Consider the following 26202-nt stretch of genomic DNA (forward strand, 5'->3'; position numbering starts at 1 on the left):
TGCTTCTGCCTTTCTTATCATACATTCCAGTTCAATGTATAAAATCTTTAGCTTCATCTTTCTCTGGTTCTCTTACCAATTATTTGAAATCTGTGCCCTCAGGTTGTTGCCCCCACCCCCGCCAATGAGAACAGTTTTCTTGTTATCTACCATATCAAAACTCCTCATGATTTTGAATGCTTGTATGAAACCTTAACCTTCTTTTCTCTAAGAAGATCAATCCCATTTCTCCCATAATCTCTCCACGTGACTGAAGACCATCATCCCTGTTCTTGATAACTCTTTGCACCCTGTCTAAGCTTGCCAGGAGTATAACTCATTTGCATTTATGTAACCCTTTACCACATTCTTCATCAAGTCCTAAAGGAAACACATGCAATTAATTGCGTTTGTTAGGAAGGCTGCATGGCAATCACATAATGGGCACAACAAAATCCAACAAACAGTATGGAAATGAATGATTAGGTAGCTTTTGTTTTGGCAGTAAGGGTTGAAACAGACGTTTTGGTCAGGACACCAGGAGAACTCCTTGCAATTCTTCCCAAAGTGATATGTAACCCATTGAAAATAGAGGCTGTTCCAAAGCCATTGTGGATCATTGGAAGTATCTGGCCTGCATTCAGATTCACATACTAGAGCTGCTCTTCTAATATGCCTGCGTCTTTCTTTCAGAGGATGGTTCATTGCCAGAATTGATCTGAAGTAGCGACTCTCTGGTTAAGATTCTTTAATGAACCGTGCTACATCCCTCTATCAGCAACACATCAATCTGCTCCTAATTTTACAATCAAATTTGATTTTCCAGGGATTGTTTACAATGTTTCTGTAGTAACTGGTGATATCAGAGGAGCTGGGACTAACTCAAAAGTACACATCATTCTCCACGGATCCAAGGGTCTTAAAAACAGTGGAAAAATCTTCTTAGAAGGCGGCCAGTTTGAACGTAGCATAACAGACATCTTTAATGTGGAGCTGGCTGCTCTCCTCAGCCCGCTGAGCAGAGTTACCATCGGCCACGATAACTGTGGTGTGAGCTCAGGATGGTTCTGTGAAAAGGTAAGAAATGGAATAACAATATCCAGTGGATAATATTTTTAAACTCCCAAATATTTTGAACCTTTACTAAGTATAAAGAATAAAGAACATAAAGTAGTGTGTCACCACACACCTCATGGATTGACAATAGTTTAACACAACATTATAATCCCATTCTGTGCCATAACCAGTCAGTATTTGAAATCATAGTCAATCAGGTGGATCATTTAAAAAACAAACATCATTGCACAGCAAAGTCCAACCATCTGATTTTATGTATCACATGTAAAATTGACTTACTTACAAAATTAATTCATGAGAGCCGAGGGAAGAGCTTTCCTCTTATTAATAAATAATAACGCGGTTTTATGTACATCAGATTCGATGGTTCTGAACTCACCTTTCAAATTCTCCTGTACAATCTGCAACATATGACAAATTTCATCACGTCATACTCTTTGCAACCATCCAATAAAAGATCAGCTTTAGATGAAAGAGCTTTAACCGTTATTTTTTCTTCACTTCCTTCTTTCCCATAACAACATGTCCAGCTTCATTCAGCAGTTTCTGTGGTCAGAGTTGCTTGAGGAATTGTAAATGCAGAATGTGCTTGGTGGGACACAAGGCAAGGGTACAACAAAAAGATATAACAGAAAGCAGTTGAATAAGTGCTAGAAATATGCTTACAAGTTAATTATAATCCATGGAGAAGCCATGTGTCTTTATGAGTAATACAACTCTTAAAATACCCTTTCTTTAATCTCACAGCTCAACCCCAAAGTCTTCATTTTGTTATTTCCTAGTAACACACTCCACATATGCAACATGTTCCATTCAATATATGTAATATGTTTCAATCCACGTGTATTTTTTCCGTGTGTGTAAAACACTACAAAATGTTACACAGTCCAACTACGTGATGTCTGTATATGACCATGCATGCTCCTCTGATAACAAAGTGTGGAGCTGGATGAACACAGCAGGTCAAACAGCATCTTAGGAGCACAAAAGCTGACGTTTTGGGCCTAGTTCAGATGAAGGGCCTAGGCCCAAAACGTCAGCTTTTGTGCTCCTGAGATGCTGCTTGGCCTGCAGTGTTCATCCAGCTTCACACTTTGTTATCTTGGATTCTCCAGCATCTGCACTTCCCATTATCTCTGCTATTCAGAGTGTGCTGCATCCCTAGCAATATTTTCTTGCATGTGCTATATTCCAAACTGCTGTAATTTATGTACCTCACAATTTTAACCTACATTATTGCATATAAAATATTTATGTATTTCAAAACATTGGAGCCTGGCCATGACATAATTGTAAAACTTTGCAATTAATAAATTCCAGAATATGTTTGACTCATTATTTGTTCAACAGATTTTCAACAGTTTCTTTTTTGATCTACACAGATTATAGTTTACTGTGCATTCACTGGCATTGAACAGACATTTCCCTGCGGAAAATGGCTTGATGAAGATGAAGGAGATGGACTGATTGAGCGTGAACTCTATGAAATGGTTTCACTGCGACAGAAGAGACAGAAAAGTACGTAGCAATATTTTGCAGAATTTTTCCAGGCAATAGAATTCAGACAGAGAAGGACCAAAAAATGGAGCGGCCCTGATTTCAATAAGCAATCACCAGTGCAGCCCCATCTCATATGATTTTCTAGTTAGACCTTGTGCTTGCATGGTTTGACCTTTGATCAGCAAAGGAGAAAGGAGATTAAGTTTTCAGTAACCTTGAACAATGTCTCTGCCAGCATTACCAGAGACTGAGAGATCAGCTTTGCCTCAGTCTATTATGCCCAATGTGGTCTCTTCAAGATGCAGGGAAATAAGCTCCTCCAGTGGCACATTGTGCCTGCTATTGTCCACTACCCTCTCCAGCAACAAGGAGGGGGGTTTGTTCCCAAAAGTCTCATATGGTGTTTAGTGAATGTCTTAATGCAATAGCTGATAATCTGTGCACGGGATGTGAGTTGTGAGGAAGTGAATATTGAAATAGTGGCAGGTATCTGGATATATGGACGAGAAACTTTAATGAAGTGCAGTAAATTAATTGTCAGTGACTGAATGTCAGTGAGAATGATTAGTCACTGGTGACATTGCTGTAAATAATAAAACTGAACACGGAGCTGAGGATATAAGCGGTATCCTCTAAACTTAACATCTGAAATTAGGTTGCAAGAGTGTAATGATGTAGAACGATATCATTTGTTCTATCATGTTTGCACTGACTCTCCGAATAAGCATGATTACCATTTGCCAATTTCCTGCTTTTTCCAATACACTTGCTCATTATTTCTATCCAAATAAACATCAAGTGGCCTTTTAAACGTCTGTTCCATCAGGCAGAAGTTACAGAAGTTTAAACACACACACCAGCAGGTTCAAGAACAGCTTCTTCCCTGCTGTTATTATGTTGCTGAATAGACTTCTCTAGTTTCAAATTTAACATTGATCTTGCTTTTGTGTACCTCCTGTGCAGCTGTAACCTTGCACGCCTCACTCTGTCTAAGCTTTCTATGATCTTTATGTCCTTTTGTGTTATGATCTGCCTATACTGCACACACAACAAAACTTTTCACTATACTTAGGTACATGTGACAACAATAAGTCAAATCAAATCAAATCAAATCAATTGAACTTACCTTCACCACCAGACATTGATACTTTTCTGCCAAAACAATTCAGGGGAGCACTGACATACCTTTCCCACAGACTTGTCAGTAGATACTTTGGGGACTCCTAGTTTCTTCGGCGATAATGGATATTCTCCTCACCACTGACAGACTGAAGACCATCAGTGAAACATGACAGAACCTTGCACTTCACTAACTCTGTCACTCTTTCATCCATTTGTTCCTCAAGTTGTTTGACACCTTTACAATTCTCTCTCACTTTAATTAACATTACTCCCTTCATTCTCCCACAGATGACTGTGCAACTGATAAAATACACAAGGAGCACTGCTTGCATCCATGAATGGCTATAATTATTGAGCAGAGCAAATAATCTGGAGAAGTTGCCAGGTTGTTGATTCTCTCCCAGCATCAGTGATAGAGGCAGCATGGTGGCTCAGTGGTTAGCACTGTTGCTTCACAGTAATAGGGACTCGGATTTGAATCCAACCTCAGGCAACTGCCTTTGTGGAGTTTGCACATTCTCATCGTGTCTGCGTGGGTTTCCTCCAAGTGGTCTGGTTTCCTCCCACAGACCAAAGATGTGCAGGGTAGTTGGATTGGTTAAGCTAAATTGCCTGTAGTGCGCAGGGATGTTTAGGTTAAGGGAGTAAGTCTGGGTGGGATCTCTTCACAGGGGCAGTGTGGACATGTTGGGCTGAATGGCCTGTTCTGACACTGTAGGAATTCTATGATTCTATACCAACAATCAAATGAGGTCAGATGGGTGGATGAAAGAAAAATGGGTCCAGCCATATGACAATAGGGAGAGAAAATTTGATTAGAACTGCATGCCTTTGTCAATACATCATGTGATTAATGTACATTACCCAGAGTCAGACTGTCACCTGTAGCTGGCACATTGCTCTTGGGCATTGGGGAACAGTTGTCTGGAGTGACAAACTCTTTGTAGTCAACTTAGTCTGCACCATTTACCTTATCAGCAAATGAATGCAGTTTCACACATCGACAAGAGAATTGTATGAGTCAATGAATGTTAAAGACAATGTATAAAGCAACAGGGCTATTGATAATGCTGTTTCAATGTATCAACCAGTGGCTGGAATGGTTTAATAATTAGAACATGTTAGGTCATGAACATCCAAGGACTTTCTATACTGTGAGCTATTATTGGGGTCCAAGTTGAGAAGGATATCATTCCCTCTATAGCTTGAAGTAGTTCTGTCCTATTCACCTGCTGCAGAACATTTTAAGAGAAGCTGTCTCCTTTCTTCAAACTAGAAAATCCATGGTCATTGTGGATCTGGACAAGCGATATTAAGAATGCAGGAACAGATGCAAATGTTTTCCTCCAGCTATACGGTGACAAAGGGAAATCAGATGCAATGTGCCTGGACAACAACTCTGACAACTTTGAGACTGGACAAACAGATAAGTTTATGGTGGGTGACATATACTGTGGGATTGAACAAACATCCAATAATGACAGTATTCATTTGAGCAAAGCCCTCCACTTCTCCACATTGCAAATGTACCGCGAACCCTTAAAGATATCTTTGGCATGAAATTCCAGCCCTGATGGGTATTTACTCATATAGTTTCTCCTGTAAGAACCTAAAGAACTGCAGATGCTGTAAATCAGGAACAAAAACAAAGTTGCTGGAAAAGCTCAGCAGGTCTGGCAGCACCTGTAGAGGAGAAAAGAATTAATGCTTGGGGTCCGGTGACCCTTCCTCAGAAGTTCAAAGGTAGGGTCTCCGGATCTGAAACATTAACTCTGTTTTCTCTTCCACAGATGCTGCCAGACCTGCTGAGCTTTTCCAGCAACTTTGTTTTAGTTTGTCCTGTAGCCTTGCACCATTAACCCCACCCTTCGTTACCTCTTGGGATTCGGCCCATAAATTGATCACTACCCTGTTCCATATCTTCCTTAACATTATCCATTCCCGTGTTAACAAGGCCCTTGCAATTCATCACTTCCTGGTTTTGACAGAAAATTATTGTGTCTCACCACACCTAATTGAAACTTCCTGACTAGCTTCACCCGAAATGCTTTAATAATGTGGTCATTATTTATTTTATTCATTCCTGGCATGTGGCAAGACCAACATTTATTGTCCACCTGTAATTTTAATCGAGAAGGTGGTAATTGTTGTATAAAACAGTTAGTATTTAAAATGGTCAACTGTGAGAACAGAAAAAACCTCTACTCACCAACGTATAAAGGATGGTTTCTATGAGGAGCTGAGCAGTTTTCTATGCATTCCCCATAGGGTGTGTGCTGTTTCAGCTGCTATTCTCAGCATTAGCAACTTTAACTAATGTGAATCTACACTTAGGTGAGCTTGTTGGCTAACAAGACAATATCATGAAGATGTTCTGAAGAAGGGTCTCTGGACCCAAAACATTAACTCTGATATCTCTCTGCAGATGCAGCCAGACCTGCTGAGATTTTTCAGCAATTCCTGTTGTTCTGTAAAAAATTATCCTGTATCTGAGATGTTTAGGGCGGCACGGTGGCTCAGTGGTTAGCACTGCAGCCTCACAGCACCAGGGACCTGGGTTCAATTCCACTCTCGGGCAACTGTCTGTGTGGAGTTTGCACGTTCTCCCTGTGTCAGCGTGGGTTTCCTCCAGGTGCTCCGGTTTCCTCCCACAGTCCAAAGGTGTGCAGGCTAGGTGGATCGGCCATGCTAAATTGCCTGTAGTATTCAGGAGTGTGTGGGTTATAGGGGGATGGGTCTGGGTGGGATGCTTCATGGGGCAGTGTGGACTTGTTGGGCCAAAGGGCCTGCTTCTGCACTGTAGAGAATCCAATCTGATGTAATGTAACGAGCTAACAAAGTGTGGAGCTGGATGAACACAGCAGGCCAAGCAGCATCTCAGGAGCACAAAAGCTGACGTTTCGGGCCTAGACTCTTCGTCAGAGAGGGGGATGGGGAGAGGGAACTGGAATAAATAGGGAGAGAGGGGGAGGCGGACCAAAGATGGAGAGAAAACAAGATAGGTAGAGAGGAGAGTATAGGTGGGGAGGTAGGGAGGGAATAGTCCAGGAAAGATGGACAGGTCAATGAGGCGGGATGAGGTGGTAGGTAGGAAATGGAGGTGCGGCTTGAGGTGGGAGGAAGGGATGGGTGAGAGGAAGAACAGGTTAGGGAAGCAGAGACAGGCTGGGCTGGTTTTGGGATGCAGTGGGGGGAGGGGATGAGCTGGGCTGGTTTTGTGATGCAGTGGGGGAAGGGGAGATTTTGAAGCTTGTGAAGTCCACGTTGATACCATTGGGCTGCAGGGTTCCCAAGCGGAATATGAGTTGCTGTTCCTGCAACCTTCGGGTGGCATCATTGTGGCACTGCAGGAGGCCCATGATGGACATGTCGTCTGAGGGATGGGAGGGGGAGTTGAAATGGTTCGCGACTGGGACGTGCAGTTGTTTGTTGCGAAGCGAGTGGAGGTGTTCTGCAACACAGTCCCCAAGCCTCCGCTTGGTTTCCCCAATGGAGTGGAAGCCACACCGGGTGCAATGGATACAATATACCACTAGCGAGTTTTGAGAAGATTTGTAGCTCAGGTTGAGGTTCTGGATGTGAGTTTGCTTGCTGATCTGGAAAGTTAGTTTTCAGATGTTTCGTCACCATTCTAGGTAACATCATCAGTGAGCCTCCGACGAAGCGCTGGTGTTATGTCCCGCTTTCTATTTATCTGTTTAGGTTTCCTTGGGTTGGTGATGTCATTTCCTGTGTTGGTGATGTCATTTCCTTTTCTTTTTCTCAGGGGATGGTAGATTGGCTCCAAATCAATGTGTTTGTTGATGGAGTTCTGGTTGGAATGCCATGCTTCTAGGAATTCTTGTGCGTGTCTCTGTTTGGCTTGTCCTAGGATGGATGTGTTGTCCCAATCAAAGTGGTGTCCTTCCTCATCTGTGTGTAAGGATACGAGTGATAGTGGGTCATGTCGTTTTGTGGCTAGTTGATGTTCATGTATCCTGGTGACTAGCTTTCTGCCTGTTTGTCCAATGTAGTGCTTGTCACAGTTTTTGCAAGGTATTTTGTAGATAACGTTTGTTTTATTTGTTGTCTGTATAGGGTCTTTTAAGTTCATTAGCTTCTGTTTTAGTGTGTTGGTGGTTTTGTGGGCTACCCTGATGCCAAGGGGTCTGAGTAGTCTGGCAGTCATTTCGGAAATGTCTCTGATGTAGGGGAGAGTGGTTATGGTTTCTGGGCCCATTTTGTCTGTTTGTTTGGGTTTGTTGCTGAGAAATCGGCGGACTGTGTTCATAGGGTACCCATTCTTTTTGAATACGCTGTATAGGTGATTTTCTTCTGCTCTTCGTAGTTCCTCTGTGCTGCAGTGTGTGGTGGTTCATTGGAATAATGTTCTAATGCAGCTTCGTTTGTGGGTGTTGGGATGGTTGCTCCCGTAGTTCAGTATTTGGTCCGTATGTGTTGTTTTCCTGTAGACGCTGGTTTGAAGTTCCCCATTGGCTGTTCGCTCTACTGTGACATCTAGGAATGGCAGTTTGCTGTTGTTTTCCTCCTCTTTTGTGAATGTTATGCCAGTAAAGGGTATTATTGATGGTCTTGAAGGTTTCCTCTAATTTGTTTTGTTTAGTGATGACAAAGGTGTCATCCACATAGCGGACCCAAAGTTTGGGTTGGATGGTTGGCAGAGCTGTTTGTTTGAGTCTCTGCATTACTGCCTCTGCTAAGAACCCTGATATCGGAGATCCCATGGGTGTACCGTTGGTTTGTCTGTAGGTTTTGTTATTGAAAGTGAAGTGGGTGGTGAGGCATAGGTCCACTAGCTTGATGATGTTGTCCTTGCTGATGCGGTTCGTGGTGTCTGGTGTATGTGTCTTCGGTTCTTCTAATAGTGTCATCAGTGTTTATTAGAAGAACCGAAGACACATACACCAGACACCACGAACCGCATCAGCAAGGACAACATCATCAAGCTAGTGGACCTATGCCTCACCACCCACTTCACTTTCAATAACAAAACCTACAGACAAACCAACGGTACACCCATGGGATCTCCGATATCAGGGTTCTTAGCAGAGGCAGAAATGCAGAGACTCGAACAAACAGCTCTGCCAACCATCCAACCCAAACTTTGGGTCCGCTATGTGGATGACACCTTTGTCATCACTAAACAAAACAAATTAGAGGAAACATTCAAGACCATCAATAATCCCCTTTACTGGCATAACATTCACAAAAGAGGAGGAAAACAACAGCAAACTGCCATTCCTAGATGTCACAGTAGAGCGAACAGTCAATGGGGAACTTCAAACCAGCGTCTACAGGAAAACAACACATACGGACCAAATACTGAACTACAGGAGCAACCATCCCAACACCCACAAACGAAGCTGCATTAGAACATTATTCCAACGAGCCACCACACACTACAGCACAGAGGAACTACGCAGAGCAGAGGAAAATCACCTATACAGCGTATTCAAAAAGAATGGGTACCCTATGAACACAGTCCGCCGATTTCTCAGCATCAAACCAAAAGAAACAGACAAAACGTGCTCAGAAACCATAACCACTCTCCCCTACATCAAAGACATCTCGGAAATGGCTGCCAGACTACTCGGACCTCTTGGCATCAGGGTAGCCCACAAAACCACCAACACACTAAAACAGCAGCTAATGAACTTAAAAGACCCTATACAGACAACAAGCAAAACGAACGTCATCTACAAAATACCTTGCATGAACTGTGACAAACACTACATTGGACAAACGGGCAGAAAGCTAGTCACCAGGATACATGAACATCAACTAGCCACAAAACAACATGACCCACTATCACTAGTATCCTTACATACAGATGAGGAAGGACACCACTTTGGGACAACACATCCATCCTAGGACAAGCCAAACAGAGACACGCACAAGAATTCCTAGAAGCATGGCATTCCAACCAGAACTCCATCAACAAACACATTGATTTGGAGCCAATCTACCATCCCCTGAGAAAAAGAACAGGAAATGCCATCACCAACGCAGGAAATGACATCACCAACCCAAGGAAACCTAAACAGATAAATAGAAAGCGGGACATAACACCAGCGCTTCGTCGGAGGCTCACTGATGATGTTACCTAGAATGGTGACGAAACGTCTGAAAACGAACCTTCCAGCTCAGTGAGCGAACGCACATCCAGAACAATATACCACATTGGCAGATGTGCAGGTGAACATCTGCTTGATATGGAGACTGAGAGGTCCAGGAAGGTGAGGGATGTGTTGGAGATGGCCCAGGTGAACTTAAGGTTCGGGTGGAAGGTGTTGATAAAGTGGATGAACTGTTCGAGCTCCTGTGGGGAGCAAGAGGCGGCGCCGATACAGTCATCAATGTAACGGAGGAAGAGGTGGGGTTTGAGGCCTGTGTAGGTGCGGAAGAGGGCCTGGGATGGGGGTGAGGGAGGAGGTGTGGGGGCAAGTGTAGCACTTCCTGCGGTTGCAAGGGAAGGTGTCGGGTGCGGTGGGGTTGGAGGGGACTGTGGAGTGGACAAGGGAGTCGCAGAGAGAGTGGTCTCTCCGGAAGGCAGACAAGGGTGGGAATGGAAAAATGGCTTGGGTGGTGGGGTCGGATTGTAGATGGCGGAAGTGTCGGAGGATGATACGTTGTATCCGGTGGTTGGTGGGGTGGTATGTGAGGACGAGGGGGATCCTCTGGGGGCGGTTATGGCGGGGTGTGGGGTGTGAGGGATGTGTTGCAGGAAATGCGGGAGACACGGTCAAGGGCGTTCTCGACCACTGCAGGGGGAAAGTTGGGGTCCTGGAAGAACGTGGACACCTGGGATGTGCGGGAGTGGAATGCTTCATTCTGGGAGCAGATGCGGCGTTGGCGGAGGAATCAGGAATAGGGGATGGAATTTTTGCAGGAGGGTGGGTGGGAGGAGGTGTATTCTAGGTAGCTGTGGGTGTCAGTGGGCTTGAAATGGACATCAGTTACAAGCTGGTTGCCTGAGATGGAGACTGAGGGGTCCAGGAAGGTGAGGGATGTGTTGGAGATGGCCCAGGTGAACTTAAGGTTCGGGTGGAAGGTGTTGATAAAGTGCATGAACTGTTCGAGCTCCTGTGGGGAGCAAGAGGCGGCGCCGATACAGTCATCAATGTAACGGAGGAAGAGGTGGGGTTTGAGGCCTGTGTAGGTGCGGAAGAGGAATTGTTCCACATAACCTACAAAGAGGCAGGCATAGCCTGGGCCCATGCGGGTACCCATGGCCACCCCCTTTGTCTGTAGGAAGTGGGAGGAATCGAAAGAGAAGTTGTTGAGGGTGAGGACGAGTTCAGCTAGGCGGATGAGGGTGTCGGTGGAGGGGGATTGGCCGGGCCTGCGGGACAGGAAGAAGCGGATGGCCTTGAGGCCATCTGCATGAGGAATACAGGTGTACAGGGACTGGACGTCCGTGGTGAAAATGAGGTGTTGGGGGCCGGGGAATTGGAAGTCCTGGAGGAGGTGGAGGGCGTGGGTGGTGTCACAGACGTGGGTGGGGAGTTCCTGGACCAAAAGGGAGAAAACGTCAGCTTTTGTGCTCCTGAGATGCTGCTTGGCCTGCTGTGTTCATCCAGCTCCACACTTTGTTATCTTGGATTCTCCAGCATCTGCAGTTCCCATTATCACTAATGTAACTAGCTGTAAAGTTATATGTAATAAACCTATTTATGACTTATCAAGATGGAGTCTATTTTCTGCCTATAATGTCATAAGGTAACAACCTAGATTTATACCAACAAGAACATTAATGGCAATGAATCTACCCAAGATATCTCAGATGGTAGCCATACTTTCTAAGAATATAACTTAGTCATATCTCTATTTCTTCCTCTAATCCTCATATACCTTCTGCTCCTTATCTTGATAGACACCCCACTAATCTCTTCAATCCTCGTTCTACATTTGTCACCGAGAGGACCTTCACATGTCCCTGCATCACACCTCAGCCTGGGCTTTCTTCTTGGCTCATCTCTAGTTTATCAATAGTTTATTTCATACTAGTACTTGTAGATGCAAAGAAAATCTCCTCTTGTATTAATACTGACTGTCATTCCTTAACTGGACTATTGCAGAGCAGAAGTGGTAAATCTTTCCCTATTTTTAGTGCAAGCCAATTTGACCCAGATCTGTTCCTTTCATGTATGACATAGAAGATTGCAAGTTCAAATCCTTAAGGATATGAAAAGTACACTAGCAATTTCCTCAATTTCTCCAGTTGCACCTTTGTAATTCCAGGTGCAACCTCTTTTCAATCACATCAGTAAGGATCCACCAAACTCATGTTGGCAGAGCAGGACAGGAAATTTCAAGTGCAGGCAATTATTTCTAGAAAATTAAATAATTAGGCAACAGAGTTGAGTAGTTCAAGATAGATGAGGAACAAACTTTCTATGCAGTAAGAGAAATGTAAGAATGCATGGGGCAACTCTGACATCCATTATTCAGCACAGTGAACCATGAAATTCAGTATTGTTCCTCCCACTTTGAGCCACACCCTTGTTTGGGTATTTTAAGCACATGGCTTTTAAACTTTTCATTGCCATATTTCACAATACTGAAGAAGTTATCAACAGTGATCTGTTCAGTGAGATCCCTGTCACAGGGCAGTGTGGTTTCAATGGGACTTGCCCACTTTCAGTCATGTTTAAGCCCATCACATCACTGCATATTAAAAGACCAGGATTGAATTAAACAAAACATAATTGATTCACTTTGGATTAATTATGAAGATTCCCTTGATATGTTTTCTTGCCTTTTGTAGATTGAACTGCCAGACTTGGGAACCTTTTACAAGCTGAGAATCTGGCACGAGAAACGACATCCTTTTGCTGGTTGGCATCTGAACAAAGTGAGTCATCAACCTGTAATGTTACGAGTACATGGGAGAAGGCTTGGCATTGGCATATAGGGTAGCGTCGTGGTAACTTTACTAGAATACAGGCCTGAAGTAGTGCCACAGACATGTGAGATCAAACCCCAATGCAGGTATGGTGGAATTTGCATTTAATTAGTTCATAAAACTGGAAATAAAAAGTTGAAACGAAACAAAGTGGGTCATTATAAAGCTGCCAGTTTGATGTAAAACCTTGTGACTTCTATTTGATTTTAAGCCCATAGCAAAGTGACTGACTTTTACTTCTTAAAGGTGGCGTGCTCCTTACCCACAGTATGGGGTGGACCTACACCTGATGAACTGCAATGGTTCAACAAGGGCCTGTGGGGTTTGTTTCTCTGAGAAAGGGCTGAGGAAGCAACTGATTGAGGTTTACAAAATTATGAGGATATAGACTGTGTAGTTAGGCAAAAGCTTTTCCCCTGACGAGATGGATTAATAACTAGTGGAATAGATTTAAAGTAACGGCAGGAGGTCTAGGGAGGATTTAAGGAAGAATTTGTTTCACCAGAGTGGTGGATATCTGGAGCTCACTGACTGTAAGGGTGGTAGAGGCAGAAACCCTCATAACATTGAAGAAACATTTAGATAATCACTTGAAGCTTTACAGCATACAAAGCTGTGCTGAGAAATGGAGCGAGACCAGATTGGTGCTTGATGTCAAACGTGGACATGATTGATCGAAAAGCCTCAGTCCGTGCTGTAAAACATGATGAGTCTAAGATTGTTCACCACACTTTCTGAAGGGGAATTGGAGATGCATAACAATAGACAATTTGGACAGCACGGTGGCTCAGTGGTTAGCACTGCAGCTTCACAGCACCAGGGACCTGGGTTCAATTCCAGCCTCGGGCAACTGTCTGTGTGGAGTTTGCACATTGTCCCTGTGTCTGTGTGGGTTTCCTCCGGGTGCTCCGGTTTCCTCCCACAGTCCAAAGATGTGCAGGCTAGGTGGATTGGCCATGCTAAATTGCCCGTAGTATTCGGGGGTATGTGGGTTATAGGGGGATGGGTCTGGGTGGGATGCTTCAAGGGGCGGTGTGGACTTGTTGGGCCAAAGGGCCTGTTTCCACACTGGAGGGACTCTAATCTAAAATAGACAATAGGTGCAGGAGTAGGCCATTCAGCCGTTTGAGCCAGTACCACCATTCATTATGATCATGGCTGATCATCCACAATCAGTATCCTGTTCCTGCCTTATCCCCATAACCCTTGATTCCACTATCTTCAAGTGCTCTATCCATCTCTTTCTTGAAAGTATCCAAGACCTGGCCTCCACTGCCTTCTGGGGCAGAGCATTCCATATATCCACCACTTTCTGGGTGAAGAAGTTCTTCCTTAACTCTGTTCTAAATGGCCTACCCCTTATTTTTAAACTGTGTCCTCTGATTCTGGACTCACCCATCAACAGAAACATGCTTCCTGCCTCCAGAGTGTCCAATCCCTTAATAATTTTATATGTCTCAATCAGATCCCCTCTCATCCTTCTAAACTCAAGTGTATACAAGCCCAGTCGCTCCAATCTTTCAACATATGATAGTCCCACCATTCCAGGAATTGACCTCGGGAACCTACGCTGCACTCCCTCAAAAGTAAGAATGTCCTTCCTCAAATTTGCAGACCAAAACTGCACACAATATTCTAGGTGCGGTCTCACCAGGGTCCTGTACAGCTGCAGAAGGACCCCTTTGCTCCTATACTCAATTCCTCTTTTTATGAAGGCCAGCATGCCATTAGCTTTATTCACTGCCTACTGTACCTGCATGCTTGCTTTCATTGACTGATGTACAAGAACACCTAGATCTCGTTGTACTTCCCCTTTACCTAACTTGTCTCCATTTAGACAGTTATCTGCCTTCTTGTTCTTGCCACCAAAGTGGATAACCACACATTTATCCACATTAAACTGCATCTGCCATGCATCCATCCACTCACCTAGCCTGTCCAAGTCACCCTGTATTCTCATAACATCCTCCTCACATTTCACACTGCCACCCAGCTTTGTGTCATCAGCAAATTTGCTGATATTACTTTTAATGCCTTCATCTATATCATTAATGTATATTGTGAACAGATGCAGTCCCCGCACCGAACCTTGTGGTACCCCAGTGGTCACTGCCTGCCATTCTGAAAGGGACCCGGTTATCACTACTCTTTGCTTCGTATCAGCCAGCCAATTTTCAATCCAACTCAGTATTTTGCCCCCAATACCATGCGCCCTAATTTTGTTCACCAATCTCCTATGTGGGACTTCAGCAAAGGCTTTCTGAAAGTCCAGGTACACTACATCCACTGGCTCTCCCTTGTCCATCTTCATAGTTACATCCTCAAAAAATTCCAGAAGATTAGTCAAGCACGATTTTCCCTTTGTAAATCCATGCTGACTCTGACCTATCCTGTTACTGCTATCCAAATGAGTCGTAATTTCATCTTTTGTAATTGACTCCAGCATCTTTCCCACCACTGACATCAGGCTAACCGGTCTATAATTTCCTGTATTCTCTCTCCCTCCTTTCTTGAAAAATGGGACAAAATTTGCCACCCTCCAATCCACAGGAACTGATCCTGAATCTATAGAACATTGGAAAGTGATTACCAATGTGTCCACAATTTCTAGAGCCACCTCCTTAAGTCCCGTGGGATGCAGACCATCAGGGCCAGGGACTTATCAGCCTTCAGACCTGACAGTCTACCCAACACCATTTCCAGCCTAATATAAATTCCCTTCAGTTCATCCATTACCCTCGGTCCTTCAGCCACTATTGCATCTGGGAGATTGCTTGTGTCTTCCCTAGTGAATATAGATCTAAAGTGCCTATTCAAGTCTTCTGCCATTTCCTTGTGCCGCATAATAAATCCACCAATTTCACCCATTCAAGGTCCCAATTTTAGTCTTAACCATTTTTTTCTTTTTACCTACCTAAAAAAGCGTTTACTATCCTCCTTTATATTTTTGGCCAGTTTTCCTTCATACCTCATTTTTTCTCCATGTATTGCCTTTTTAGTTATCTCCTGTTGCTCTTTAAAAGCTTCCCAGTCCTTCGGCTTCCCTCTCATCTTTGCTCTGTTATACTTCTTCTCTTTTATCTTTATACAGTCCTTAACTTCCCTTGTCAGCCACAGCCACCCCTGCCTCCCTTTCGGATCTTTCTTCCTCTTTGGAATGAACTGATCCTGCACCTTCTGCATTATATCCAGAAATACCTGCCATTATTGTTCCACTGCCATCCCTACTAGGGTATTGAACCATTGAACTTTGGCCAGCTCCTCCCTCATAGCTCCATAGTTCCCTTTATTCAACTGCAATACTGACACTTCAGATTCTCCCTTCTCCCTCTCAAATTGCAGATTAAAACTTATCATATCATGGTCACTACCTCCTAATGGCTCCTTTACTTCGAGGTCCCTGATCAAATCCGGTTCGTTGCACAACACCAGATCCAGAATTGCCTCCTCCCTGGTAGGGTCCAGTACAAGCTGTTCTAAGAATCCATCTCGGAGGCACGCCACAAACTCCCTTTCTTGGGGTCCAGTACTATCCTGATTCTCCCAGTCTACCTGCATGTGGAAATCCCCCATAACAACTGTAGTAATACCTTTGCAACAGGCCAATTTCAACTCCTGATTCAACTTACACCCTACATCCAGACTACTGTTTGGGGGCCTGTAGATAACTCCCATTAGGGTCCTTCTACCCTTAGAATTTCTTAGTTCTATCCATACTGACTGTACATCTCCTGATTCTATGTGCTCCCTCGCAAGGGACTGAATATCATTCCTCACCAACAGGGCCACCCCACCCCCTCTGCCTGTCAGTCCGTCCTTTCGATAGCACATATATCCTTGAATATTCATTTCCCTGGCCCTGTTCATTTGAAGCCACGTCTCAGTTATCACCGCAACATCGTATCTGCCAATTTCCAACTGAGCCTCAAGCTCATCCACCTTATTTCTTATGCTTTGCGCATTCATATATAATACTTTAAATTCGTTACTCCCCTCACCCTTCCTATCAATCTCTATTTCACTTGGCCAAGATCCTTAGAAATAGCATAACAAATCCTTCGAAATAGAAACAACAAATCCACTCCTTCCCAGGGGCAGTAAAATCTGTCTGATTGTGAACTTGCTCCGATTTCTATAGGTTTGGACCAGACATTTACTGAGTACTGTGCAATTTCCTTTATGTGCAACATCTCAGTGGCAACAGTGGGAGGTGATGGCCTAGTGGTATTATTGCTGGACTGTTAATCCAGACCCCCAGATAATGTTCTGGGGTCCCGGGTTCAAATCCCACCATGGCAGATGGTGGAATTTGAATTCAATAAAATATCTGGAATTAAGAATCTAATGATGACTGTGAGTGCATTGGCGATTGTTGGAAAAACCCATCTAGTTCAATAATGTCCTTTAAGGAAAGAAAATGTCATCCTTACCTGGTCTGGCCTACATGTGACTCCAGACCCACAGCAATGTGGTTGATTCTTAACTGCTCTCTGGGCAATTAGGGATGGGCAATAAATGCTGCCTAGCCAGTGACACCTTCACCCCATGAATGCATAAAGAAAACAAAATATCACCATGACCTAGAGAGCCTTAGAGGGTGAAATGTTATGCTTTCAATGGGTGGGAATTCCGTTCCTGTGGTCCAAGTATTCACTTGTGGGATGTGGCTGGTCAGCATTTATTGACCATTCCTAGATGACTTTGAGAATGTGTTAGTGAGCTTGCTTTCTTGAACCACAGCAGTCCATGTGCTGTAGTTTTACCCACTATGCCATTAGGGAGGAAATTGCAGGATTTTGACTCAGTGACAGCAAAGGAATGGCAACATATTTCCAAGTCAAGATAATGAGTGGCTTGGAGGGCAACTTCTAGGTTGTGGTATTCTAATATATTTGTTACCCTTGTCCTTCTAGATGGAAGTGGTATTAGATTTGGAAGGTGCTGACAAAATTTTGTGAATTTTTACAGTGCATTTTCTGGACAGTGCTCACTGCTATTACTGAGTGTCAGTAGCAGAGGGAGTGAATGTTTGTGCTTGTGGTTGTGCTGCTTTGTCCTGTATGATATCAAGCTTCTCAAATGTTGTTGGAGCTGCACCCATCCAAGCAAGTGGGGATTATTCCATCACACTTCCGACTTGGTCCGTGTGGCCCTGGCTTTAGGGAGTCTGGAATGAGTTACTCACTGCAGTGATCCTAACCACTGACCTGATTTAGCAGCCATTGTGTTTATGTGGCGGATTCAGTTGACGTCAATAGTAAACTCCAGGATGTTGATAGTGGGGGAGTCAGTGATGGTAACACTGCTGAATGTCAAGGGGCGGTGGTTAGATTGTCTCTTATTGGTGATGTTCATTGTCTGGTCTTTGTGTGGCATGAATGTTATTTGCCTCTTGTCAGCAGAAGCCTGGATATTGTACAGATCTTGTTGCATTTGATTATGGACTGCTTGACTATCTGAAGAGTCATGAATGATGCTAAACACTGTGCAATTGTTCATCAAACATATTCACTTCTGACCTTAAGATGGAGGGAAGGCCATTGTGAAGCAGCTGAAGATGGTTGGACCAAGTACACTGTTCTGAAGAACTCCTGCAGAGATGTCCTGAAGCTGAGATGATTGACCTCCAAGAACCTCAACCGTCTTTCCATCTGCCACGCATGACTCCAACCAGCAGAGAATTTTCCCTCAATAGCCATCGACTCCAGCTTCAATAGACTGCTTGCCATATTCATTTGAATGTAGCCTTGTCTGTCGCTCTCGCCTCACCTTTGGAATTCAGCTGTTTTGTCCCTGTTTGAACAAAGACTGTAATGCGGTCAGGAGATGAGTTGTCCTAGTGGAACCCTAACAGGGTGTTAGTGAGCAGGTTATTGCTGACTATGTATTGCTTGATAGCACTATTGATGACACCTTCTGTCACTTTACAGATGATTGAGAATAGACTGATAGGTGGTAACTGACCTTGTTGGATTTGCCCTGCTTTTTGTGCACAAGACATACCTGGGTAACATTGCACATTATTGGGTAGATACCAGTGTTGTAACTGTACTAGAACAGCTTGGCTAGGGGAGCGGCAAGTCCTGGAGCACAAGTCTTCAGCACTATTTTGGAATGTTGTCAGGGCCCATAGCCTTTGCAGTATCCAATGCCTCCAGATGTCACTTGATATCATGTAGAGTGAATCAGATTGGCTGAATATTGTTATTTATGATGCTGGAGACCAAAGGAGAAAGCCGAGATGGATCATCCACTCAGCACCTCTGGCTGAAGATTATTGCAAATGCTTCAGGCTTATGTTTTCCACTGATATGCAGGGCTGTTCTGTCATTGAGGATGGAGATATTTGTGGAACCTCCTGTTCCCATGAGTTGTTTAGTTATCCACCATCATTCAAGACTGGATGTGGCAAGACTGCAGAGTTTAGATCAGATGTGCTGGTTGTGAAATTGCTTAGCTCTCTGTATCACTTGCTGCTTTCGCTGTTTGGCATGCAAGTAGTCCTGTTTGGTAGCTTCACTAGGTTGACACCTCCATTTTTAGGTATGCCTGATGCTGCTTTTGGCATGCCCTCCTGCGCTCTTCATTGAACCAGGGTTGAACCTTGATGGTAATAGTTGATTGGGGATATGCTGGGCCAGGAGATTGCGGATTGTTCTGGAGGAATGTGAATATTGCTGGTCTGTCAAATGCAATGAGCATTCCTGGTGGCCCAGACCACTGTTGCCTCCACAAAATTCCACGTATAGTCGAAGATTTGAAGAGCACAGAAGCAGACCCTTCACTCCAATCCACCCATGCCAACCAGGTTTCCTAAACTGAATTAGTCCCATTTGCTTGCATTTGGCCCATATCCCTCTACATCATTCCTATTCATGCAAATGTCGAAGTGACTTTTAAATGTTGTAACTCTACCCATATCTACCATTTCCTTTGGCAGCTTGTTCAATATATGCCCCACCCGCTGTCTGAAAAAGTTGCCCTGAGGTGCTTTTTAAATCTTTCCACTCTTACATTAACCCGTGCTCTCTCGTTTTGGATTTTGCTCCTCTGGGTAAAAGGCCTTGGCTAGTCACTTTATCTATGCCCTTCAAGATTTTATAAACCTCAACCTCTGATGCTCCAGAGAAAGTAGTCCCAGCCTATCCAGCCTCTCCCTGTAATTCAAACTGTCCAGTCCCAGTAACATTTTTGTAATTGTTTTCTGCAGCCTTTCCAGTTTAAGAAAATTCTTCCTATTGCAGGGTGACCAGAATTATACTCAGTATTGTAAAAGTGGCCCCATCAATGTGCTATACCACCATAACACGACGTGCCAACTCCTATACTCAGTGCTGTGACCGATGAAGGCAAACATGCCAAATGACTTCTTCACCACCCTGCCTGCCTGTGTTGTCACTTTCAAGGAATTGTGTACCTACACTCATCTGACTCTTCTTTTGACAACACTCCTCAAGGCCCTACCATTCACTGTATAAGTCCTGTGCTGGTTTGTCTTACCAAAATGCAACATCTCACATTTATCTAAATTAAACTCCATCTGCCTCTCAATAGCTCATTGGCCCAGCTAATCAAGATGTCTCAAGTAATTTTAGATAAACACTGTCCACTGTATCACCAATTTTAGTGCATCCTCCTATATTCAAATGCAAATAATTTCTATAAATTGCAAACACAGGTGGAACCAACAACAATCCTTGCAGCACACCGCTAGTCACAGATCTGTAATCTGAATAACAACTCTGTCTCTCTCTGTCTCCTACCATCAAGCCAATTTTGTATCCAGTTGGCTAGCTCTTCCAAGATCTCATGTGATCTAATCTTACTAATCAGCCTACCATACAGAGCCTTGTGAAAAACCTTATTAAAGCCCATGTGGACAACATCCACCACTCTGCCTTCATCTATCTTCTTGGTCACAATCACGTCTTTTAGGCTTACAAGCAGTTACAGACATAAGGGATGTTGTTGAGACTGGAGGAAGACACAGTGAAATGAGAGGGTTCTGGTGCTTGAGAAAGAGATGCCAACACATACACAGAACTGATTACTCACAGAGCATACAATAACAACCACACACTTACAAGTTCATTCACAATCTGCAGGATGAAGGCCAACACCACATATTTGTGTCAATTGTGCATGAATTTACAATTCAAAACTCTACAATATAAGACCTACTCTCTGCACAAAATTGACTATTAACAATCCAAGTGATTAAAATCACCACCTCACACATCAAAGACAGTGTGAAGTCCATAGTATAAATAAAAGCTCCCCACAGATCATTGTCCATTTACACATTATGGAACAGCACTGTACACACAACTATCTATTTGTAATTAACAGGCTAAATGAAAACTCTCAAATAAAACAAATAACCATGGATGCTGAAGAGCTGAAACAAAAACATAAATTGCTGGAGAAAGTAAGCAGGTCTGGCACCATCTGTGATCAAGGTTTAAGTTCTTCATGAATGAAAGAGACACAGACACACTCATGCAAACATAATCCAAGGATAAAACTCAGCTCACACGGAGAACTTACTGTGTGTCAGATAACAGAAACTTCAATTTTTTTGTTTGCCATATCTAATTGTGTTCATCATCAAACTCAACTCTATATAATCTCCCCTCTCCAAAGTCATTTCCTTCTCTCTATAATGACTTGCACCCGTGATATTCACTCCTCCCCCCACCGTGATTACTTTCCCTCCTAATGTTCACTCTTACCCCTCCCCCAATGTCCACTCTTCATCTGTGATCTCCTCACGTCTGCAGTGATGCATTTTATTCCCTTTCACCACAGTGTCCTCTTTTTTAGTGAGCCCCCTAACCTCAACAACTGCCATGATTAGGTCAAGCGATTTCATCATGGAGTATTCTAAGTTTTGATTATAATGTCATGATATTTACGAAACAGAAATAAGAGCCGAATTCAATAAATATCTGGAATTAAGGATCTAGTGATGACTGTGAATCCATTGTCGATTGTTGGGAAAAACCCATCTGGTTCACTAATGTCCTTTAAGGAAGGAAGCTGCCATTCTTACCTGGTCTGGCCTACATGTGACTCCAGTTCCACAACAATGTGGTTGACCCTTAATTGCCCTCTGGGCAATGAGGTTGGGCAATAAATGCTGACCTAGCCAGTGGTAACTTCTTACTGTGAACGAACAAAGAAAAAAATAAATTAGAACACAGAGCATCGTTAGAATAACTCTGTGACTTATATTTTAACAACAAAACAATTTTTATTAACAACCTGAAAGACAGAATGACCATAAGCCAGGTGTAATGTGTCTGTCTAGATCAAGGTGGAGCTGGCAATGTTGGGAAATTATACCGCTCAAGTTTCTAGCTTCAATAGCCAACATCTGGCCTGATGTGTACATGTGCTCTGATTTACTGCAGGTGACTCTAATGAAATCACTAACAAAGGAGAAATATAGCTTCAAATGCGGCCGATGGTTGGATATCAATGAAGATGATAATGAGATCATACGGGAGCTGCCTGCTGAGGGGGATTGTGTTGATGAAGTCCAACCCTGTGAGTGAATGCACAATCAGTCAAGTGGGGAAAAAGCCAGGCAGACTGTATTCAGACTGATCTTTTGTTAACTTGTTGTGCTTTCTAATCTATTTTCTTGCCCATTTCCCTGATTTCTGATCTCCTATAGCTTAGCACAAATCCGTGGATGTGAGTACCGCGGAAAGGTTGTCCACACTGTTGCAATCAAGATGCTGATCTAGATCCTTGGCTAGCATCTTGTCATGATATTATAGAAATGTAAATGCATATCCTTCTAAATGGTGCCAACACACACTGATACACTTGCAAATGCATGCACACATGCAAACGTACACACACAAACAGGCACACACAAATGCAGGCACACAAACACAAACAAATGCAGGCACAAATGATTGTGTTCATACAAATGTGAATAGACACAAATTTGCATGCATACAAAAGTACACACACACAAGCACACCCATATGCAAAGACACATGCGTGCAAACACAAATACACAACTCTTCCTGGTAAGTTCCTTGCCTCCCAACCAGACATTCTGGTGAAGGGCCTCGGCCCAAAACGTCAGCTTTTGTGCTCCTGAGATGCTGCTTGGCCTGCTGTGTTCATCCAGCTCCACATTTTGTTATCTTGGATTCTCCAGCATCTGCAGTTCCCATTATCACTAAAATACCTTGCATCCACTCACTGTTCAATAATCCCAACAAAGGTATACACCAAACCAGGTGGTTATCACCAGTCATGGAGTTCTGCAGAACCTTCTTAGAAATAATCTTCAAAATCCACAAGTGACCTTTCAATGACCTCTTTTAATCTCCCTATTTCTCTTGGATCACAGAGTGTATCTAAGCGGGGTTCTTTTCAGAGAGAAGGCTCAACCATAGCAATCTGCTTTAAAATGAACATTTATTAAGTAACAATAATGATGATAGTGGTAATAACAAATGATTATAGTGGTAACATTAAATGGAAGAGGAAAGGAGAAAAAAGCAGCAAGTCTCACGCCCCTCTGCCCTTTGGGGACCTCTTGATTGACGGCTGGTCTGGAGGCTCAGGTTTGTTCCTGACACTGTTCATGATCCTGGTCTGAGGTGAAGTCCAACTCTCGGAACGAAACTCTCTCTCTCTCTTATACAGTATAACAAGCAGCCAGCAATGTTGCGGAATTTATGAATAGCTGGGTTTGTGATGGGACACTACAGGAGCAAAGGGCTGGCACAGAGGCTCAGCGATTAGCACTGCTGCCTCACAGTTCCAGGAACCCGAGTTTGATTCCACTCTTGGGTGGCAGTCTGTGTGGAGTTTGCACATTCTCCCCGTGTCTGTGTGGGTTTCCTTCGGGTATTCCGGTTTCCTTCCGTGGTCCAAAGATGTGCAAGTTAGGTGGAGTGGCCATGCTAAATTGCCCATAATTTTCAGGCATGAGTACATTAGAAGGGTTATAGGAGGATGGGTCTGAGTGGGACATCCGAGGGTCACTGTGGACTTGTTGGGCCGAAGGGCCTGTTTCTATACTGTAGGGATTCTACAGTCTATGATCAGAAGAATTACCAAGGGTAATCTTGACCCTGGCTGTTCGTGTAAACCAGGAGCTACAAAGAGAGAGTTGTTTTACTGCACCTGTGTTCATTAGAGTTTCAAAGGATGCTGGGCGATCTGATTGAAATGTGTAAAATTCTAACGTCTGACCAGACTAGATTCAGGGAGAATGGTTTCCCTGGTTGGGGAGTTGAGAACCAGGGAATACAATCTCAGGAAACAGGGTAGGCCATTCAGAACCGAGATGAGGAATTATTTCTTAACTCATAAATTAGTGAACCTAGTGAATTCTATACCACAGAAGGCTGTGGAGATAAGACATCTAATATATTTCAGAAAGGGATAATTTTTAAAACTTAAAGCCATCAAGGGGTCAAAAAAATGGGAAAGTGTCATTAAGATAGAGGATGGGCCATGATCACGTTAAATAGCAGAGCAAGTCTGAAGGGCCAAATGACCTACATCTGCTCTTAGTTTTTCTTGTTTCAACTGTCCATTATATATTATTCCAGATTGTCATCTCTGTCGATTGTGAATCAGGAGAGCAATATAATCAGCAGCTGAACCTGTACTCCACTGTTAACACTCGCTTTTGCGGTAGAACCACTTGCAATTGTGAGAATAGTTAGAACTTCTTATGATTTTTTAAAATAATATTCGTTCCAAGAGGCATTTCCGTTGCCACTTTGATGTGTGTGATTTCCCATCTGAGGTAGCAGGATAATCGCAATTTAGTGTAGTATGGACCATTGTTAGGCACTATGCAACATCAAGTGTATTGCGGCTTAGACAGGAAAATGAGGCTGGGTATACAGTTACCCCAATCTTACTGAGAAGTCTTGGGAGGCTGAATAGCCTGCACTTGTTCCTGTTTCTTATGTTACCAAGTGCCTTCAGCAGCATGTCGCACCATCTTCCCAGTTCAGAATCTAGACTGAGTTCTGACGTGAAATCTAACTACCATCAAGAAAACTCTAACCTATAGTTCAAATCTATGCCCAGAAGCTCGCTGGTGCACTGAGATTTTAACAGCCAACCCTGCAAAGCAGAACCAGGACAGGTATAACATCAATCGATAAAGCGTGGAGCTGGAGGAACACAGCAGGTCAGGGAGCATCAGAGGAGCAGGAAAGTTGATGTTTTGCATTGGGAGGGTCCTGAAGAAGGGTCCCAATCCGAAACATTGACTTTCCTACTCCTCTGACGCTGCCTGACCTGCTGTGTTCCTCCAGCCCCACACTGTATTGACTCTGACCCCAGCATCTGCAGTTCTTGTTATCTCCGAGTAGATGTAACATCAACAGTAGTCATGATATTTTGTGTGTGTTCCATGCAGTGGTGAAATACCGGGTTATCATCTACACTGGCAAAGTGGGCGGCAGTGGCACAGATGCCAATGTCTTCATTTGCCTGATCGGCCTGCAGGGAGACACGGGGGACCGCGTGCTTTATGACAGCAAGAATAATGTCAACAAATTTGAGAAGGGCAATGTGAGTACAATATTTGCATACTTAACAGCAAATCACTGTATCTTTTCGTCTATGCTTTGATTTACCCGGTCTGTCTATACCCAGATCTACCCAGTTTGTCTACATCCTGATTCATGCAGTCTATCTACACCCCAATTTACACAGTCTGTCTATACCCCAATTTACACAGTCTATCTACACCCCAATTTACACAGTCTATCTACACCCCAATTTACACAGTCTGTCTACACCCCAATTTACACAGTCTGTCTATACCCTAATTTACACAGCCTGTCTATACCCCAATTTACACAGTCTGTCTATACACCAATTTACCCAGTCTATCTACACCCCAATTTACCCAGTCTATCTACACCCCAATTTACACAGTCTGTCTACACCCCAATTTACCCAGTCTGTCTATACCCTAATTTACACAGTCTGTCTACACCCCAATTTACACAGTCTGTCTATACCCTAATTTACACAGCCTGTCTATATCCCAATTTACCCAGTCTGTCTATACCCCAATTTACACAGTCTGTCTATACCCCAATTTACCCAGTCTGTCTACACCCCAATTTACACAGTCTGTCTATACCCCAATTTACACAGTCTGCCTACACCCCAATTTACACAGTCTGTCTATACTCCAATTTACCCAGTCTATCTACACCCCAATTTACACAGTCTGTCTACACCCCAATTTACACAGTCTATCTACACCCCAATTTACCCAGTCTATCTACACCCCAATTTACACAGCATGTCTATACGCCAATTTACACAGTCTGTCTATACCCCAATTTACACAGTCTGTCTATACCCCAATTTACACAGTCTATCTATACCCCAATTTACCCAGTCTATCTACACCCCAATTTACATAGTCTGTCTACACTCCAATTTACACAGTCTGTCTATACCCCAATTTACACAGTCTGTCTACACCCCAATTTACACAGTCTGTCTATACCCTAATTTACACAGCCTGTCTATATCCCAATTTACCCAGTCTGTCTATACCCCAATTTACACAGCCTGTCTATACCCCAATTTACACAGCCTGTCTATAC

General features: G+C 43.5%; 1 protein-coding gene across 1 annotated transcript in view; it reads left to right on the plus strand.

Annotated features, from left to right (window-relative positions):
- LOC125453954 (lipoxygenase homology domain-containing protein 1) overlaps nucleotides 1-26202 on the plus strand; it is a 222096-nt gene that overhangs the window by 114633 nt on the left and 81261 nt on the right. The window contains exons 12-17 of the mRNA XM_059649887.1: nucleotides 806-1056; nucleotides 2439-2574; nucleotides 4955-5115; nucleotides 12446-12532; nucleotides 21997-22132; nucleotides 24993-25147. Of these exons, the coding sequence (XP_059505870.1) occupies nucleotides 806-1056; nucleotides 2439-2574; nucleotides 4955-5115; nucleotides 12446-12532; nucleotides 21997-22132; nucleotides 24993-25147 (926 nt within the window). The remainder of the gene's footprint in view (nucleotides 1-805; nucleotides 1057-2438; nucleotides 2575-4954; nucleotides 5116-12445; nucleotides 12533-21996; nucleotides 22133-24992; nucleotides 25148-26202) is intronic.

This window comes from Stegostoma tigrinum, chromosome 1 (assembly GCF_030684315.1).
Source record: "Stegostoma tigrinum isolate sSteTig4 chromosome 1, sSteTig4.hap1, whole genome shotgun sequence".
In the NCBI taxonomy this organism is placed as follows: domain Eukaryota; kingdom Metazoa; phylum Chordata; class Chondrichthyes; order Orectolobiformes; family Stegostomatidae; genus Stegostoma; species Stegostoma tigrinum.